The 17,780-nt window shown below is 49.4% G+C and overlaps 1 protein-coding gene across 4 annotated transcripts in view; it reads right to left on the reverse strand.

Moving 5' to 3' along the window:
- The window catches only part of ATP6V0A1 (ATPase H+ transporting V0 subunit a1), a 55,426-nt gene that overhangs the window by 10,603 nt on the left and 27,043 nt on the right, over positions 1–17,780 (reverse strand). For all 4 annotated transcript variants that reach the window (XM_062216808.1, XM_062216806.1, XM_062216805.1 and 1 more), the window contains exons 9-18: positions 17,525–17,618; positions 12,703–12,915; positions 10,832–10,982; positions 9,483–9,622; positions 9,040–9,197; positions 8,545–8,635; positions 6,883–7,001; positions 5,447–5,663; positions 4,641–4,748; positions 357–464 (exon numbers count right to left, since the gene is read on the reverse strand). In XM_062216808.1, the coding sequence (XP_062072792.1) occupies positions 357–464; positions 4,641–4,748; positions 5,447–5,663; positions 6,883–7,001; positions 8,545–8,635; positions 9,040–9,197; positions 9,483–9,622; positions 10,832–10,982; positions 12,703–12,915; positions 17,525–17,618 (1,399 nt within the window). The remainder of the gene's footprint in view (positions 1–356; positions 465–4,640; positions 4,749–5,446; positions 5,664–6,882; positions 7,002–8,544; positions 8,636–9,039; positions 9,198–9,482; positions 9,623–10,831; positions 10,983–12,702; positions 12,916–17,524; positions 17,619–17,780) is intronic.

Below are 17,780 nucleotides of genomic sequence, written 5' to 3' on the forward strand. Positions count from 1 at the left end.
GCCCACACAAAATTTGTACAAGGACAGCCCGGCAGGGTGGGGCCTGAGAAGTGCCAGCGGCTGCAGCTGGGAAGCAGCGCCACTGGAGCGACCCCTGGAAGGATCTAGGGATGAAGAGAGAAGCCGTGCGGAGTGGCCGGGTTTCGGGAGCAAGAGCTGGAATGCTGGGGCCTGCTCTGCGTGGGACCGAAGAGGCAGGCCTGCTGGGTGCTGCAGCACCATGGGCTCCACGCCCTGGAAAACACTGCGGTGCCCTAAGAGGCCCAGAGGGCAGGGCTGAAGCAAGCCCCTCAGCTGCACGAGACGAGGGCCCACCCGAGGTGGAGGGAGAGGAAGCCCACAGCACAGGATCTTACCTCTTCCGCGTCCTCGGAGTGGGTGGAGAGCTGGTCATGCTGAATAATCTCAGCATCCTCCTCTGTGGGTCCATTGCCCACCCTGATCCCACCAAAGTTGAGAGTTCCCTACACAGATGAACAGAAAGAGTAGAATTTGCCTGGGCTTTAGTGTGCCATTCTGTGAGGTGGAGAAGGGCGATGGTTAGTACATACAAACCTCAGAGAGGCATAGATTCCAACAACCACACAGAACCCACAACTGCTCCTGCCCCAGCCACCACCTCCCCAGGCCCAGGCCCAGCCCCCCACGCCCCAAACCTACATTTACCACTTCACTGTGTGCACCAAGAGTGGCACCAATGTGGCCTTGGTCACTGCTAACTGGAAATCCTGCTTGAATGAAAAGCTTAGTATGAACAGACTCTGGTAACAAGTGCGGCTCTGCCTGTGAAGCCTAAACTCTTCTGGAACAAAAGATCAGACTGTCTAAGAGGGACCTGGGTCTGATAAACTTGCAGCAGGAGCCGAGGAAATGCACGGCGTCTCAGTGCAGGAGCAAGGGACCTTCTAGGTCAAGGAAAAGAAAAAGCTTAGTAGACATGTGTTTGCGGCTTGAGGACACTGAGTGAAAAAGCAAACAAAAGGAGGCCCTTTCCCTCCCTGCGGCAGGCTGGGGTGAAGGAGCCCCTCAAAAGGGGCGTGGTGCTGACTGCTGGGTGGCTCTCCTGCCTCACAGGTGCAGTCTTCATAAGCAGGATTGTAAAGTCAATTTGATGCAAAAAAACATAAGTTTATGGAGGCAAAAGGACTCTTTGGGGACAAAAAGTAGGCAGAACTGGACAAAGCCTGACAGGTCCTGACAGCTGCCGACAAGAGCAGCTGCCCCAGCACCCCTTTCTCTCCAGAGAGCAGACCAGGAGCTGGGGACCGCTCCCCTCACGACGGCCTTCAGAACAGCAGCACATCACACAAGCAGGCTTGGCTGCCTGCACTGCATCCCCAGCGTCAGCCTCACATTTTGGGGTACACCTCCTACCATGGCTTCCACCCCAAGCCACGGACCAGCTCAGACCTCAGGGTTTACCCAAATGCTGCCTTTTCCAGCGGAGGTCCTCATGTGCTGGCCAGAGAACCACTGCACTTCGAAAGCTGTCTCCAATACTGCCCCCAGAAACTGTGAGGCCAGCGTGGGGCCCAGGAAATCCATATTTCTAAAAGATCTCCCCAAGTATCAACACTAATCAGTGTGAACAGTCTGTAAGGGTTTATAATGTGTGCGCCTTCTGAGAGCTGGCCATCCCACTGCTGGGACATCTATGTGAAACTTGACCAAGATACACGACGAGGATGTTCCCTGCCACACTGTTCGTAATCACAGACTCGGGAACAAACAACAGGTCAACCACAGCAACAGAACGATCGCATAATTTTGGCATATCCAACAGAATATTTCATAGACTGCTGGGCCACCACAAAAAAGTGGTTATTGCTACGAGACAACCGCCAAGATACACTCAATTTCTAAAGGCCTAGTAAAGCCAGGGGCAGAAGAATGCTGCGGTTTAAAACACACTTCCTAGTGTGACTCTCACACGTCACATACACAGCAGATAAGAGTGAGGGGCAGCCAGGTTAGGTCTCCACACCAGACGCTAACGTGGATCTCGTCAGAACGCAGGGAATGAGAGTAACAGGAAGGGGGATGAGACACACGTCAGCAGAAAAGAGAAAAACAAGACAGTGAAATGCCATTCACAGACACCCAGGGGATGAGGAACAGAACCTGAGCAGTGTGCACACCCTCAGCCCCACGGGGTCTGGAACCCAGGGCTCTTCAGATGGAACCACCAGCCCCATGCCTTCAGGCTGCTCTCTGGCAACCCATCTGCCTGAACAACATGTGGGATAAGACCCTACCAAGGTGCAGCTCTCCAGGCTGGGGTGGGGAGGTGGGGCTGGGGGCTAGCTTTGAACTTGCAGCTGACCAGAGAAGAGGTGGCTGGGGTTCAAAGTATCAAGGATTGCTCAGAAGCACGCCTTACAGAGGTTAAGAGCAGCAGCAGAGTGTGCAGGAAAAACGCTGATCGTGGTGGTATGTGCTTTGAGGGTTCTTTATTTCTCGTGAGGAAGGACGGACTAAGTCCCTGCTTGGAAATCACTTCAAGCAGCAAGATTGTAATTTCTGCTGACCCTAAATATCAGGGTTCTGGAAAGACAACAAAGCAATTTTCCAAGTTTCAAACCGTCAGGACAGTTAGTGAAGGAAGTGGTTGCCATTTCATTAAACGAGGGTGCGCTGCTCAAAAATGCAAGTGCACGGGCAATCGGGACTGGGGAGGTTTAAAAAACTCACACATTCATAACCTAGAAAACAGTGGGCTAGTCTGGGACTAATGCATTCTAAGGTCATGGTTGAAAGATGCTTTTAAGGAGAACTACTGGAACACTCAACACTCAAGTGCTGTTACTGAATCACGAGCTAGCTTCAGAAGAGAAAAGATCAGGACAGGTGACTGGTTACACAGGGATTCTCGGCCCACGTGAGGCCCACGGCAGAGCGGAGGCCTCAGTGAGACAGCTGAGGACGTGAGGGCTTCCAAGTCTTCGAGAAGAGGGAGAGAGAATGCTTTTTATGTTGAAGAGGGTAAGTCACTGCTGCCAAGGGCCCAGGGCCCAACGTCACTGTGAGGAAGAACTCTAGCGTCGGGGACCCCATCTAAGAGTCGCAGAAGAAATCGTCCAATGTGTGGACACAAGCTACAGACATGAGGAAATGGGCTCAAGGGCCACCATGCTGCATTAGAGGATGAGGCCATAGCCACTTCACTCCCATGGATATGACTGGACTCACATGTCTGAACAGGATCTTAGGAGACCAACAGCAAACATGAAACCAGAATCCACTCTTGGGGTCAGCACTGTGGAACAGTGGATTAAGCTGCTGCCTGCAATACCGGCATCTCTTATGAGCACCAGTTCAAGTCCAAGCTGCTCTACTTCTCACCCAGCTCCCTGCTAACGTGCCTGGGAATGAAGTGAAGTAGTTAGGCCCTTGCACCCATGTGGGAGACCTGGATGAAGTTCCAGGCTCCTGGCTTTGGCCTGGCCCAGCCCTGGCCATCGTGGCCATTCGGGGAGTGAACCAGCGGATGGAAGGTCTGTCTCTCTCTCTCTTCCCCCTCTCCCTCTAACTCTGCCTTTTAAATAAAATAAATAAATCTTAAAAAAAAAAAAGAGAGAGAGAGAGAGAGAAGCATTTACTCTTAAGAGGTGGCCATGTCTTCTGTCATCATCGTTTCAGTGAGTAACAAGGATGTAAGTCCCGTGAGCACGCGCTCCCTGACCTCAGTGTGGTCAGAAAGAATGCTGCTGCACTGCGTGCCCCTCTGTGAACCAAACGTGATGCTTCGTTGGATTGAATTCACTCACTGTTGCAGCCGCTGCTGCCTCTAGTCCCTGCTGGCTCGGGGTTGGACTGACTGGGGCCTCCACAGGTTGCCCTTCCTGATAGTGAAGGGAAGAAAAGAGGAAGGGAGAAGAAAACAAAAGGGGGAGGGGTGACGGGGGCGACGAATGGAGGGCACATGGAAGGATGAAGATGGGCAGAGAAAGAAGGAGGGGCTCGTAACTCAGCTGCTCTCCAACAGCAGGGAGCACCTAACAGGCGTACCAGAGTCTGCATGCAACGCGGCCTTCGGGTTTTCCCAGGCAGTGTAACAAGTAAGCATTATTGGATTGCCAGAAATTATGCACAATACTGAACATAAGGCATGCTTAACACTGTGTGTGTGTGTGCCTACACACACTGAGTAGGCATATGGACATATACTGCTTTAAAAAAAAAAACCAACGTGTTTTACACCAAACCTTTCCCCTAGATGTTTTGGTTGAGAAAAGTATCACGGTCTCATTTTCACAGAAAATGTCTTAGCATCAGCCTTCCTGTTGCCAGGCAACCGTATGAGTGAGTTCCCCTGTCTGCAGCTCTTGCTGCCTGGCTTTGGCCGACAGGCCCAGGCCTGGGTTCTGGATTCTGCTGAGCACAGCAGGAGCAAAGCAAAGCGAAACCTTATGACTTGTTTCTTTATCCCAGCCACTCAAAACTGAATCCGGATGTGTGAGCAGCAAATAGATGTTTCTCTCCCTGAGCAGGCCCATTGTTCCTGCTGGGTTGTACTAACATACTCTAAGAGGCTACAGGTTTGTGCACAATTAACCAGATCTACCCAGGAATTGCTTTGATCTTAAAAAAAAAAAAAAAAAAAAAAGTCTGGTAGCTTTCGGCGGTAGAAATGTACCCACCAAGTGCTTCCTCCTCAAGTACTGACGGCGAAGGACCAGGGGCTTAAACAGCAGCATCCATGGCACACACAGCAGCGCAACCACCACCAGGAAGCACTGGATTCCTTTCTGCAGAGTGACGAGGAGGAAAATGCACATCACAGAAGTGCACATCACATCACAGAAACGCGGCCCAATGGGTTAAGCCACCACACAGGACACCCACATCCCATACTGCAGTGCCAGTTCAAGAGGTCGGCTGCTCTGACTGTGACCCAGCCCCCTGCTAATGTGCCTGGGAAGGCAGCAGATGATGGCACAAGCAGTTGGGTCCCTGTTGCCCGGGTGAGGGATCCAGATGGAGTTCCAAGCTCCTGGCTTCGGCCTGTCTCAGCCCTGGCTGCTGGGGGCATTTGGGGAGTAAACCAGTGGATGAAAGATCTCTCTCTCTCCTCTGAGTCTCTGTACTTCAAGTGGATCGAAATAGATGTTAATATTTTTTAAAGTTCATGGCTTAAATATGCAGTTTCCAACTCCAGCACAAATGTCCCCCAAACAGTAGAGTCTCACGGGTCTATGAATACCACTGTCTAGTTTCTCAAAATAATCAGCAGCTGCCGAGGTCGGGTCCAGGGATCATCTCAGAGAATTCTACCCTCTCTGGACACAGCAAGCACAGTGGAGCCTTCCAAGCTAAGGAGGATGGCTGGAATTTAGATCCGGATGTATGGAAACCAAATGCTACACAACAGTATTTTTAGGCTTTTTTTTTTAGGGTCAGAGAAACTGCTGGTTTCTTGACCCAGTGTGCCTCTCTGTCGACGCACCTGTCCAGAATACAGCATCGAGCTGCCAGAGTCCGGGTAGGAAAAGAGGAACATATTTATGAAATGGATCAGGAGGCTTGGCGCATGCTCCGAAGTGTGTGCATCGTAGGCCGTCCACTTGTAGAAGATAAGGATGACCAAGTAGCCAAACAGAGAGGTCATGAAGATTATCTCAGGGATAAATCCGAAGTAGATGTTCAGGGGCTTCTTGAAATAGCTAACAAGGAAGAGGGATAAAAGAAACGTTAGGGGTGAACAGACCCGCGCCTGCTCTTGCACGCGGCTGAGTACGTCCTAGACTTTTCTGCCTAATGCTCAGTCGGCCTTCACCACTCTAGGAAACAGCGGCCAGAAGCACTGGAGGCAACACAGACAGGGCAGGATTACGGCTGTTTCCAAACCTTTGGACCTTGAATGGCCCTGGTACCACCCCCACCAATCTCTCCATGAGACAGACTAGAAAATCCAGGTCACTCTGAGACCACAATTCTGTCAGCTACACTTCAAGGAAGGAAAAAAATAACTCACTCATTTTGATGAAAATTATTCCATTTTTGTTTCAAAAATCTTTACTGCATCTATAAACTGTTAAGGAATTAATACTCAAGTTCATTCAAACCCTGAGTTTCTGCCCTTTTATTTTTTTAAGATTTATTTATTTATTTATTTGAGAGGCAGAGTTACAGAGAGAGGGAGAGACAGAGAGAGAGGTCTTCCATCCACTGGTTCACTCCCCAAATGGCCGCAACGGCCAGAGCTGGGCCAATCTGACGCCAGGAGCCAGGAGCTTCTGGGTCTCCCGTATGGGTGCAGGACCCAAGGACTTGGGTCATCTTCTGCTGCTTTCCTAGGCCACAGCCAAGAGCTAGATCAGAAGTAGAGCAGGTGGGACTTGAACCAGTGCCCATATGGGATGCCAGCACTGCAGGCAGCAGTTTTAACTGCTATATCACAGCACTGGCCCCAAGAGTTTTGCTTTTTTTAAGAGTTTACTTTTCTGTAAAATTTCAGAATGTTGACGCAAGTTTGTATTTGGAAATCAAACACAGAAAAGGTGTTATTAATTTTTTTAAAAAAATTGAGTGGGGGAAGAGAGGGAGGAAGAGAAGGAGAGAGTGAGAGCGAGAGAGAACTCCCCCATTCACTGGTTCACTCCCTGAATGTCTTCAATGGCCTGGGGCTGGGCCAGACCACATGAGAACATGCTCCAGTCGAGTCAGGAGTGGAGCTGGGTATCAAACTCACGCATTCCAAAATGGGACATGGGTATCCTCCTCACACCTTACTACCAGGCCAACTGCCGGCCCAAGGCTGCACCTCCATGACACAGAATGTGTCCTGAGCCGGCAACCCCTCCCCAGAGGGGCTGTTATTTTTCTTCAGGCAAAAGCACTCACTAAGCTCTGCATATGCTTAGGATGGAAACAGCAACTCACATGTGGTTGAAAAGGCTCAGGCTGACTCCAAACAGCATATGGATGATACCAAGGATAACAGACATCTTCATCTTAAAGGAGTTGAGGAAGGTCAGTTTGTTGGTAGCAATGTTCCAAATCTGTCACAACCCAAGAATACAGAGGTATTACAAAGAATTCTCAAAGGGAAAGATACATTGGTTTAAAAAGTTGTCTTATGTTACGGAAAATTCTAAACATGTACTTCAATAGACAGAACCGTTTAACAAACTCCCATGTGTCAATCACCCAGCTTCAACAATCATTCTCAACTTACCGACTCCTGCCATCGTGTTTCATCATACCCACCCCTACCTCCATATTATTTTGAACCAAAATTCAGATACCATGTCATTTTATCTGCAAATATTTCAGCATGGATCTATAAAAGGTAAGCACTCATTTTTAAAAAAATGACTGACCATTATTACTAACATCATATTCAAAAGCATTAACAATTATTCTTTTATTAAAGATTTGTTTATTTGAAAGAGCAACAAAGAAAGCAGAACCTGAGAGTTAGATAGCTAGATCAATCAATCAATCGACTGATCGATCTTCCATTCACTGGTTCACTCACCAAATGGCCACAATAGCCACAGCTGGGCGAAGCCAAAGCCAGGAGCCTGGAACTCTATCCTAGTGTCTGACCTAGGTGGCAGGGCCCAGGTAGTTGGGCCATCGCCTGGTCTGTCCCCAGAGCATTAGCAGGGAGCTAGATTGGAAGTGGAGGTGGGACTTGACCCCAAGAGCTACCATATGAAATGCAGGTGTCCTAAGAGGCGGCTTAACCTGTTGTGCCATGATGCCCATCCCCCCAGGTTTGTAAAGACACTGATGTACCAAAGCAGAGGGGGTCCAGGCACTGTGCTGACACAGTTCTCAGGCTCTAATCTATAGCCTCCTTTCAGCTCGCCTTGTATGCTCCTTACGAGATATCTGTTGAAGAAACTGGCGCGTTTATCTCGCAGGCTCCCCACTGTGCTTTGCTGGTCACGTCCCTGTGGTGCCGCTGTGTCATCTGTTTGAGTGCAGTGTCTTAGCTCCCCTCACCAGAGGCCTGGGACACCTTCCTCACGGTTTGCTCTGCTCTGCCTCCACTTAGCTGTCAGCTCACATTTCCTAAATCAGCACTCACATTCCAGTGTTTGCCTGTGAACTGGATTTGGATTCCTGCCACCCACATGTGAGACCTGGATCGAGTTCCTGGCTCCTGGCTTCAGCCTGGATCAACCTAGGCTATTGTGGGAATTTGGAGAGCGAACTGGCAGGTACAAACTCTCTTTCACTATCTCTCCTCTTCTCTGTCATGCTGCCTTCCAAATAAATAAATCTTAAAAAAAAAAAAAAAAAGAAAAGAACAAGCACAAATAACTTAGGAACTGGGAAGGAGTCTGGAACATCAGCCTTCCCTGAGCTGACACTGTCAGCCACCTCAGAAACAAGCAGTTCAGGAAAAGACATGTGACCCTCCCTCCCCCACCCCCACCAAAGCTCCCAGGGCTTTGAAGCACTGTGAGCAGATACATCAAGCTTTTCTGTCAACCAAAGTCCAAAGAAATCTTTGTTTTCACTTAAGATGTCTCACTTCAGGGTTACAGTGAACATATTTGGGGTTAACATACAGAAAAGGAGTTCTCGTACCGGATCGATGCCAAAAGGGTACGGTCCACCGAAAACCCCAGGGACAGACGGGTTCAGCTGCAGCACGGGGTTCCCCCGAAGGGTGTCCTCCCTACATGCAAGGAGGAAAGTCTCGTTCAGTTTTGGACAAAGGAGGGAAACTACTGGGGTTTGGAAACTGGCCCCAAAAGAAATGACTACAGTTATCGTGTCTCTTCAAAAACAGAAGGGGCTATAGTAGCTGAGAATCACAAGGGAACAGAGATGACAGAAGGAAAAATTAAACACACATACAACCAAGCGGGTCATGCAGACAACACACCTTCTATTTACAAAAAGAACAAATGCGTCTAATTTAGATTCCTGGTTCCTTGATACTCGCTGGACAAGCCCCCAAGGCATTGCACAAGACGCAGCACAAATCAGAGGGGACCCTGCATTCTCCTGAAATGCGCCACCACTCCGGAAGAAACGAGAGCAACGAGCTCACCACTATTAACCTGGTCCGCAACTTACGTCCAGTTAGATAAAGTGAACATCGGTCGCACACTCCAGGATGACCCAAAGATGTTGAGAGACTTGGAAAAGCAATCATTGTAGATGAGGCCAGTGTAGATGGAGAACACGCCCATCAACAGGATAATGTAGCGACCACTGAACACAGTGCTAAACATCTGGGAACCAGAAGAAAAAAGGAGTGAGAATGGGCCCTTGTCGCTCATGCGAAAGAACATTACTTAGAGCACACTGGCCTCTGCCTCCCACACTACCGCACCCCGCCCTGGTTCAAAGAGCTCGAGGCAGACGCCAGAATACAATGCCAATGAGAAATTCACTCGCACAGCACACGGCATCGAACTTATTCTCTATTCTCCTTTGATAAAAGTATACGCATTAAGGACTTCCAGGTCACGATTTTAAGACTGAAAGCAGGAGAAACTTCACACATAAAACATCACCTCATTCTCGTTCTTCTGGGAGAGGAGCCGGCTCTCCCTCAACACCATCCACACTGCAAAAAGGGTCATCAAAATGCCATGGCCGAAGTCTCCGAACATCACCGCAAACAGAAAGGGGAAAGTGATGATAGTATATGGAGCTGTAAGCACACCAGAGGAAGAACATCACAAAGTGCGTGAAACCCACAACTCCCTGGGGCCGCACTCCTAAGGTCACACAGTCCGCAGCCACCACACAGAGGACTTCCAGGGCAGCTCTTCCATGGCAGGATCTGCGCCCCTCACCCAGCGGCTGCGGGTTTTGAGCTCCCGCTAACATTTTAAACACAGAAAAGCACAGGAAATGAAGGTGCGGTCCCGGTGAAGCCCTGTTTTGTCCTTCAGTTCCCTTCTTCCAACCCCTGGGAGGCTGCTCCTGGGGCAGGCCAGATGTCCTCCCTTTGCGCAGCAATTATTTATTTATTTATTTATTTAAGATTTACTTATTTATTTGAAAGGCAGAGTGACAGGGAGAGAAGAGGGGGAGAGGGAGAGAGAGATGAGAAGGGGAGAGGGAGAGAGAGAAAAGAGAAGGGGAGAGGGGTACAGAGAGATGTCCCATCCAATGGTTCACTCCCCAAATGGCTGTAATGGCCAGGACTGGTCCAGGCTGAGGCCAGGAGCTTGGAATTCCATCCAGGTCTCCCACATGGGTGGCAGGGGCCCAAGTACTTGGGCCATCATTCACTGCTTTCCCAGGTGCATTAGCAGGGAGCAGATTGGAAGCACAGCAGCCTGGACTGGAATCGGAGCTCTGATACGGTGGCAGCTTCACCAGCTGTGCTACAACACCAGCCACAGTAACCACTTCTGGGCTGATCAGCAAGTAGAAGGGGAGCCTACAACTGGATTAAGGCAGGCTGTGCACAAGCTGCCAGCTGGAATCAAAGCCTGACTTGTGATTTAATAATCAACTCTCCAAACAGGGGACGGATATGCCTTGGTCCTAAAACAGTCAATAATTGTCTTTTCTCCGTTTTCCACCTTGGAACAGGGAAGCCAAAAGAAGTCATTTTTAAATACCAGGTCCCTTGGAAAAAAACATTTTTCTTAAAATGTTAGGTAGGAAGTTAGAAATTAGCCTGTGTGTGTGAGAGGGGCCTGAGGAAAACACAGCATGTGCAGAAGCTCACCTCAAGAGCATGCGACACCTGCTTCCTATCCACGCACGCTTCCCAGGGATCCTACAGAGCTGAGGCCGTGACAAGACCTTCAGTTTTAGGCCAGTTGTTCAAAAGTATTTAAACTGAGGAATTACAGCAAAGATACACATAAGAATCTCTAGGGGAAAAGGATTCAAGCTGTTTTACCTGGATTTATCTCTCGGTAAGTTCCAATTCCATAAGCATCGACCAGGTTCTGAAAGCCGTAAGTGAACTTGTTGGTTTTGTTATAGGTTGGGGGAGTCTGGTTTGTCTGCATCCGGTTCAGAATGGAGGGCACGGTGGAGCCACTGTGTTCCTGGGGACATCAGCACAGATATCAGAATCAGGCTGTCCTACTTCTGGTGCTGGCCACCCAGGTGAGTCTACTTATCAAAATTCATCAGACTGTATACACAAAACACACATATCTATATCTTAAGCTAGTGGGAAAAAAACCAGAATTATAGGTTATTTTCTCCATTCTTAGGAGAGACTGGGGTGAGATATAAAATTTACAATGGAAGACTTCAATTAAATCTGGGGAAGTATATGCTTACCGAGAAAGAAATTTAACTCCAAAATGTGTAGCCAGAGCCATGAGCCCTCCTCCACATCTGGTTTGTGAATACTGTCCTTCTCTCCCCCCCTCAGAGGAAGCAGCCCCTGCTCGTCACCCGCAGATCGGCGCAGGGTGGCTGCGAGCAGGCTCACCACCCTGGAGGTCTGCCCTCCCAAGAGCGAGTGGCGGCACTGCAGTTCTCTCTTCGGTGACACCATCTGCATACCTCAGGCACCCCTTTCGCCCAGCAACCACTCCTGCCGTCTCCCCTGCCCTCCTGCAGTACCACAGGCCCCCAAGAAACTTCCTTATTTTCTATGCCCTTGCTCTTGGCCGTCTCACTCCCTTCTCCTCTCCCAGTTCTCATTCCTTCAGTTCTGTCCCGCGGCGGTTTCTGCCCAGCACCTCATTATGACTACAACTGAACTCCCGGCTCTTCCCTAGAAGTCAGGCTCTCTTGCTGAACCCTCTCTCTCCGGGTCACTCTGATGCTCATTAACTGTTCTAATCTGTTTTCTTTGTGCTTTTCCTGTACCTGGCTAGGAACAAAGTCTACCTACTGATCTTCCCTGCAGAATGTCCCATCCACACATAATTATTTTCTTTCCCCAGAGTCAAGACCTATCCTGAGGTCCATATTACTCACGGTTCTGTCTCTGATAACCTTCTGATGGGCCCCCACCTGCTCTTCTCTCCTCTAGATGCTAGTGGCAGATTATTCTTTTAAAACCACTTTAATCATGTCCTTTCTCTGTTCCCTCCAGGATAAAATCTAAACTCTCTAACCTGCTTGGTGACCTTCACAATCAGGTTCCAATCTGTCTGATGCCGGTCCATCACTTGTTCTTTTAGCTAACCTGCTCCAGTTCCTGTTCTTGTTCAATTATACGCTGTTGCACTGTACTTCCTGCTTTTGTCCACATTGTTTTCTTCTCATTATTGCAAAGCAACATCTTACCCATTCTTCAAAGTCCTCATCAAATGCCCCTGTTTCTTGAAGCGTTGCCCAGTCACCGCAGTTGGAAAGCTCTACCTCCACTTTCCACGTAGGTGTCACTCTGAGCAAAGCCCCTCGTGGACGTCTGCACGTCGTCCTTTCTCAGTAATCCATAGGAGGCTCATGGAGTGTTTTCTGACACGCTGTGCCCCTCCAGGCCCATAGAGCAGGGTCTTGGCCAGAGCAGTGGCTCTAACCAACTACTACACACAAGCAAATAAAGGGTGAGCCAGGAAATTGACGCTCAGGTCATGAGCTACCCAGAAGGCTCATGGCCTGTGACCAAATCATTTGCTCTCTCTGAAGGGCAGCTTCCACATGTGCAGAATAAGGCTCGGACCCCAGGCTATGTACAAGACGTCAGGCTCCGAAGTGAACACACTAAAGAGCTCTGCAAGCAAAAACGCCGCCGTCCAAGCGACACGGACATGAGAACCTCTCTTCCTGGCCACAGCCGCGCTGCTGGCTTTGGGGACTCACCGTGCCCCTTCTGAGTGCAAACTGGATGGAGTCGAGGTCGGTGACGGGGCACCACACCTCCGCAATCAGGCACTTCTGGGTCACGTCTATGTTGCACAGGTTCAGGGTGTGGTAGATGGCCTTCATCTTCCGCACCTTGATGAACCAGACCCGGATGTTCTTAGCCGCGGCCTGCAGGACCCTCTGGCGGTGATCCTCCGTCTGATTCAGCACCTTTCAGAGAGAAGGAACAAGGGAAGGGTCCTTCCAACACCACTCTTACAGATGCAAATGGGGGAAGGGCCGTTCTTTCCAGAAAGGGTTGCTATGGAACTGTCTTTTCCTACTATGGAGATATACATCTATATTTTTAATTTACAAAATTATAAAAAATATGAGTTCTAGTTATTAACATTCATTTCCATTTAGCTTCATATTGAGCAGAAGTCTAAGAAAATGGTTTTCACTTTTTTCCTTATAGTCAAGCTTAACACCAACCCAAGGCATCACATGTAGGTCCCTGGCTGTAACTTGAGTCACCAAGAGCTCAGGCCCAGGAGCTGACCAGTGAACAAATGCACACTCAGAGAAGCTGCACAAGAGCCAGCCTCAGGGCGCGGAGCTGTGCTGGGACCACGAGCTGCGAGACGCTGCGGGAGCAGGGGCGCTCAGGATCCAGCAGGACTTTGCACTCCACATGGCGCGGCCCTGTCAGGGGCAGGTGAGCCTCCACCCTCCTGCCCGGCTTCTTGCAGGAGAAAGGTCCAGTGTGGATCTTGGGAAAAACTGGGGCAGGCTGCCCTGAGGAGCCACTGCCAGGACCAGGATTAGGGGAAGGAGCAGGATATTTCACATTCTACTGCCTTGCTCAGGACCAAGTGTTTAACAGCTACAGAGGCTGATCACTGCTCCCAACGGGAAAGGATTAGCCAAATAACTCACCACTCACATTCCTACGGAAAATCTATTTCTCTGAAGAGGGGTAAGCTACACACCAACCATGTTAATTAGCCCAAGTCCCATCATGAGAGGTTTTTCAAGTTAGTTCAGAACAAAGCAGCACCTTCCTCTGAGAAACCGTTGGGTGGAATAAGGTTTAAAGAAAACCCACTCGTGACCTGCTGGGAAGCTCTTACGTCACTCGAGGCTGGCTCCTTCACAATCACCACTACAACTTCTGGAAGGGATGCCAAATAAGCTTACAATAATATTCTGGGGGCCTGCGCTGTGGTGCAGTAGGTAAAGCCGTGGCCTGCAGTGCCGGCATCTCATATGGGCGCCGGTTTGAGTCCCAGCTGCTCCACTTCCAACCCAGCTCTCTGCTATGGCCTGGGAAAGCAGCAGAAGATGGCCCAAATCCTTGGGCCCCTGTTCTCACGTGGGAGACCTGGAAGAAGCTCCTGGCTTCGCATCGGCACAGCTCTGGCCATTACAGCCACCTGGGGAATGAACCAGCGGATGGAAGACCTCTCTCTCTCTCTCTTTGCCTCTGCCTCTCTGTAACTCTGATTTTCAAGTAAACAAATAAAATCTTTAAGAAATATTCTCTTTGCTTTTCTACTTCCCTACCCTACTCCTTGGTACTCTATCTCTTCTTAAAGTGTCAGTTCCTACAGCTGGATTTTTATTATTTGAAAGGTGGAGAGAGGGAGAGGAGAGAGAGAGAAATGAGCAAGCACAGCAGGAGCGAGAGCGAGAGCATGCACTCCTGGCCGCTGGCCCGCACTGAATGCCCGCAGCAGCCAGAGGGGCTCGCTCGGAGCCAGCAACCCAACCCAGCCCTTCTGCAAGGGCAGCAGGAACCCAACTACGTGAGTCCCCACTGCTGCCTCCCAGGGTCTGCATTAGCAGGCAGCTGGAGTCAGCAGCCAGTGCTAAGAGTTGAGCTCACGTATTCCAACATAGGACGCAGGCATCCAAACTGGCATTTTAACTACTAGGCCCAAATGCCCATCCCAGCTGGATTTGTGAAAAATCACAATTTAGTCATTTATATTGACTTCTGCACACACTTTAAAAAAATCTACCCAAAATCTTGGACAGAGGTAATACAGCCCTGGAATGCACAATGTGCTAACGGCCTGTCTGCCAGCCACTAGCAGCTCCAGAACCCGCTCTCCCCTCCAAACAGGTAAGCGCACCTGAAAGGAGCTGAGCTGAGTGGGAAAGATGAGAAAGGGAGACGAAATCTCCAGACAGCCTCCAGCCACTGCTGGAAGGAACTCTTTGGGATGAAATCTATTTATAAATGCTTCCAGGGACAGTCATCACATTCTTTTTTTTTTTTTTTTTAAAGATTTATTCAGTTACTTGAAAGGCAGTTACAGAGAGAGAGAGAGAGAGAGACGGACAGACAGACAGAGACAAGGAGGCAGAGAAATAGAGACATCTTCCATCTACTGGTTCACTCCCCAGATGGGCCAGCCTAAAGCCAGGAGCCTTAATCGGGTCTTTCACATGGGTGCAGGGGCCCAAGGACTTGGGCCATCTTCCACTGCTTTCCCAGGTGTATTAGCAGGGAGCTAGACTGTAAGCAGTGCAGCTGAGACTCGAACCAGTAGCCATATGGGAAGCCAGCACTGCAGGTAGCAGTTTAACCCACTGTGCCACAGTGCTGGTCTCAACTTTCATTCTTTTTTTTTTTAATTAATTAATTAATTAATTAATTTGAAAGCCAGAGTCAGAGAGAGGAGAGACAGATTTTTCCATCCACTGGTTCACTTCCCAAATGGCCAAATGGCTGGAGCTGGGCCATGCTGAAGTCAGGAGCCAGAAGCTTCTTCCAAGTCTCACATGTGGGTGCAGGGGCCTAAACATTTGGGCCATCCTCTGCTGCCTCTCCAGCTGTATCAGAGGCAGATGGGATGCCAGCACTGCAATACGGTGGCTTAACCCACTGCGCCACAGTGTTGGCGCCACCCCCTCCCCAACCCCCCACATTCATTCTCAAAAAGGGAACAGGGGGCTGGATAGTAGCAGAGTGGGCTAAGCTGCTGCTGTGACACCACATCCCAAATGAGCAACAGTTTGAGTTCCAGCTACTCTACTTCTGATCCAGCTCCCTGCTAATACACCTGGGAAAGCAGCAGATTATGGCCCAAGAGCTTGAGCCCCATGTAGGTCACCCATGTGGGAGGCCCAGATGGAGTTACAAGTTCCTGGTTTTGACCTAGCCCAGTCCTGGCCAGAGAACTCTGTCTCTCCCTCTCTTTAGCTGTGCCTTTCAAATAAATAAATTAATATTTTAATAAGTAAATAAGTAGGAACAAAGTCTGCTGGCCACCCTCTATACATCAATCATGACTCCTCCCTTGGAACTGTATGACAACCAGGGTGTGTAGTTATATATTTTTAAATAAAGTTTATATGCACAATATATATACTATGGTTTACATATATAGTATATATGTCATAACTATACTAAGAAACTTTACATGTACTCCTTTATTATTTGATTTTTTCCCCTTAACTAATCATATGTAATATTTAATTATAAAAAACATTTCAGGGGCTAGCATTTTGGTACAGCAGGTTAAATTGACACTGGCAATGCTGGCATCCCATATGAGCTCCATTTCAAGTCCTGACTGCTGTACTTCTGATCCAGTTCTCTGCTAATGTGCCATGTGGCCCAAGTGCTTGGGCCCCTGCACCCACGTGGGAGATCTGGATGGAGTTCTGGCTCCCTGCTTTGGCTTGGCCCAGCCCAGTTCGTTGCGGCCATGGGGGACTGAACCAGTGGATAGAAGATCTCTCTTTCTCGCCACATAGTGTTCATACATACGTGTGTGTGTGTGTGTGTAACAGCTTTTCAAATAAATAATAAATCTTGTTTTAAAGATTTTTTTAAAGATTTATTTTATTTATTTGAAAGTCAGAATTACATAGAGAGAGGAGAGGCAGAGAGAGAAGGAGAGAGAGAGAGAGAGAGAGAGAGAGAGAGAGAGAGAAAGAGGTCTTCCATCTGTTGGTTCACTCCCCAGATGGCCACAATGGCCAGAGCTGCGCCAACCTGAAGCCAGGAGCCAGGAGCTTCCTCCAGGTCTCCCACGTGGGTGCAGGGGCCCAAGAATTTGGGCCATCTTCCACTGCTATCCCAGGCCATAGCAGAGAGCTGGATCAGAAGAGGAGCAGCCGGTACCAGAACTGGCACCCATATGAGATGCCAGTGCTTCAGGCCAGGGATTTAAACCCACTGAGCCACAGCACTGGCCCCAAAGATTTATTTTATTTGAAAGGTGGAGTTATAGAGAGAGGTAGAGACAAAGAGGGGGAGCTTCCATCTGCTTGTTCACTCCCTAACTGGCCACAGTGATCAGGGCCGTGCCAGGTTAAGCCAGGAGCCATAGGCTTCTTCCAGGTCTCCCACATGGGTGCAGAGACCCAAGCCCTTGGGCCATCCTCCACTGCTTTCCCAGGCCATTAGCAAGGAGTTGGATCAGAAGTGGAGCGCCCATATGGCATGTTGGCATTGCAGGTGGTAGCTTAACTTGCTATGCCACAGCACCAGCCCCAAAGTAAATAAATCTTAAGAAAAGAGAACAACAGCAACACAACACTCAAGACTCTGGAGGCACACGGCAATGTGGGGACTGGATACTCCAAATGACAGTGATTCCAGATGCACAGCTTCCTGCTTGTTGGAGGATGAACAATGCTATTTTTAGCAGTCGTTCCCTGAGAGGTTCTACAGCTCCCAGAGGGACACGTTACCCACAGGCATTTCTTTTTTTGGTATCCTGGGCTGCTCCAGGTGCCTGATAAACTGTCCGGGTGTGAAGGAAGGAGAACCGGCTTACGCTGTAGTATTTCACAAAGGCAGCTCCCCCCCAGCCCTGTGTACCATTTGGAGATCGTCGATCCTGGTGTTCACTCCGGAAGCCATTTCCTTCCTCTCCTGCGGGGTCTCCGGACAGGGATAGAGCGAGGCTCGAAACCTGGAATGCACAGACCCGGCCTTAGGAAGGGCAAAGCTACGTCAAACAGTCTCAGACAGTAATCCCAACAGCCTAGAAGGACCACATGGGATCAGATCAGGCTTGGGTATTACCCAACACTGTTTATATGCAGTAGTCTGCAGACGGAGCAGTAACATTCAA

This window comes from Lepus europaeus, chromosome 18, assembly GCF_033115175.1.
Source record: "Lepus europaeus isolate LE1 chromosome 18, mLepTim1.pri, whole genome shotgun sequence".
In the NCBI taxonomy this organism is placed as follows: Eukaryota; Metazoa; Chordata; class Mammalia; order Lagomorpha; family Leporidae; genus Lepus; species Lepus europaeus.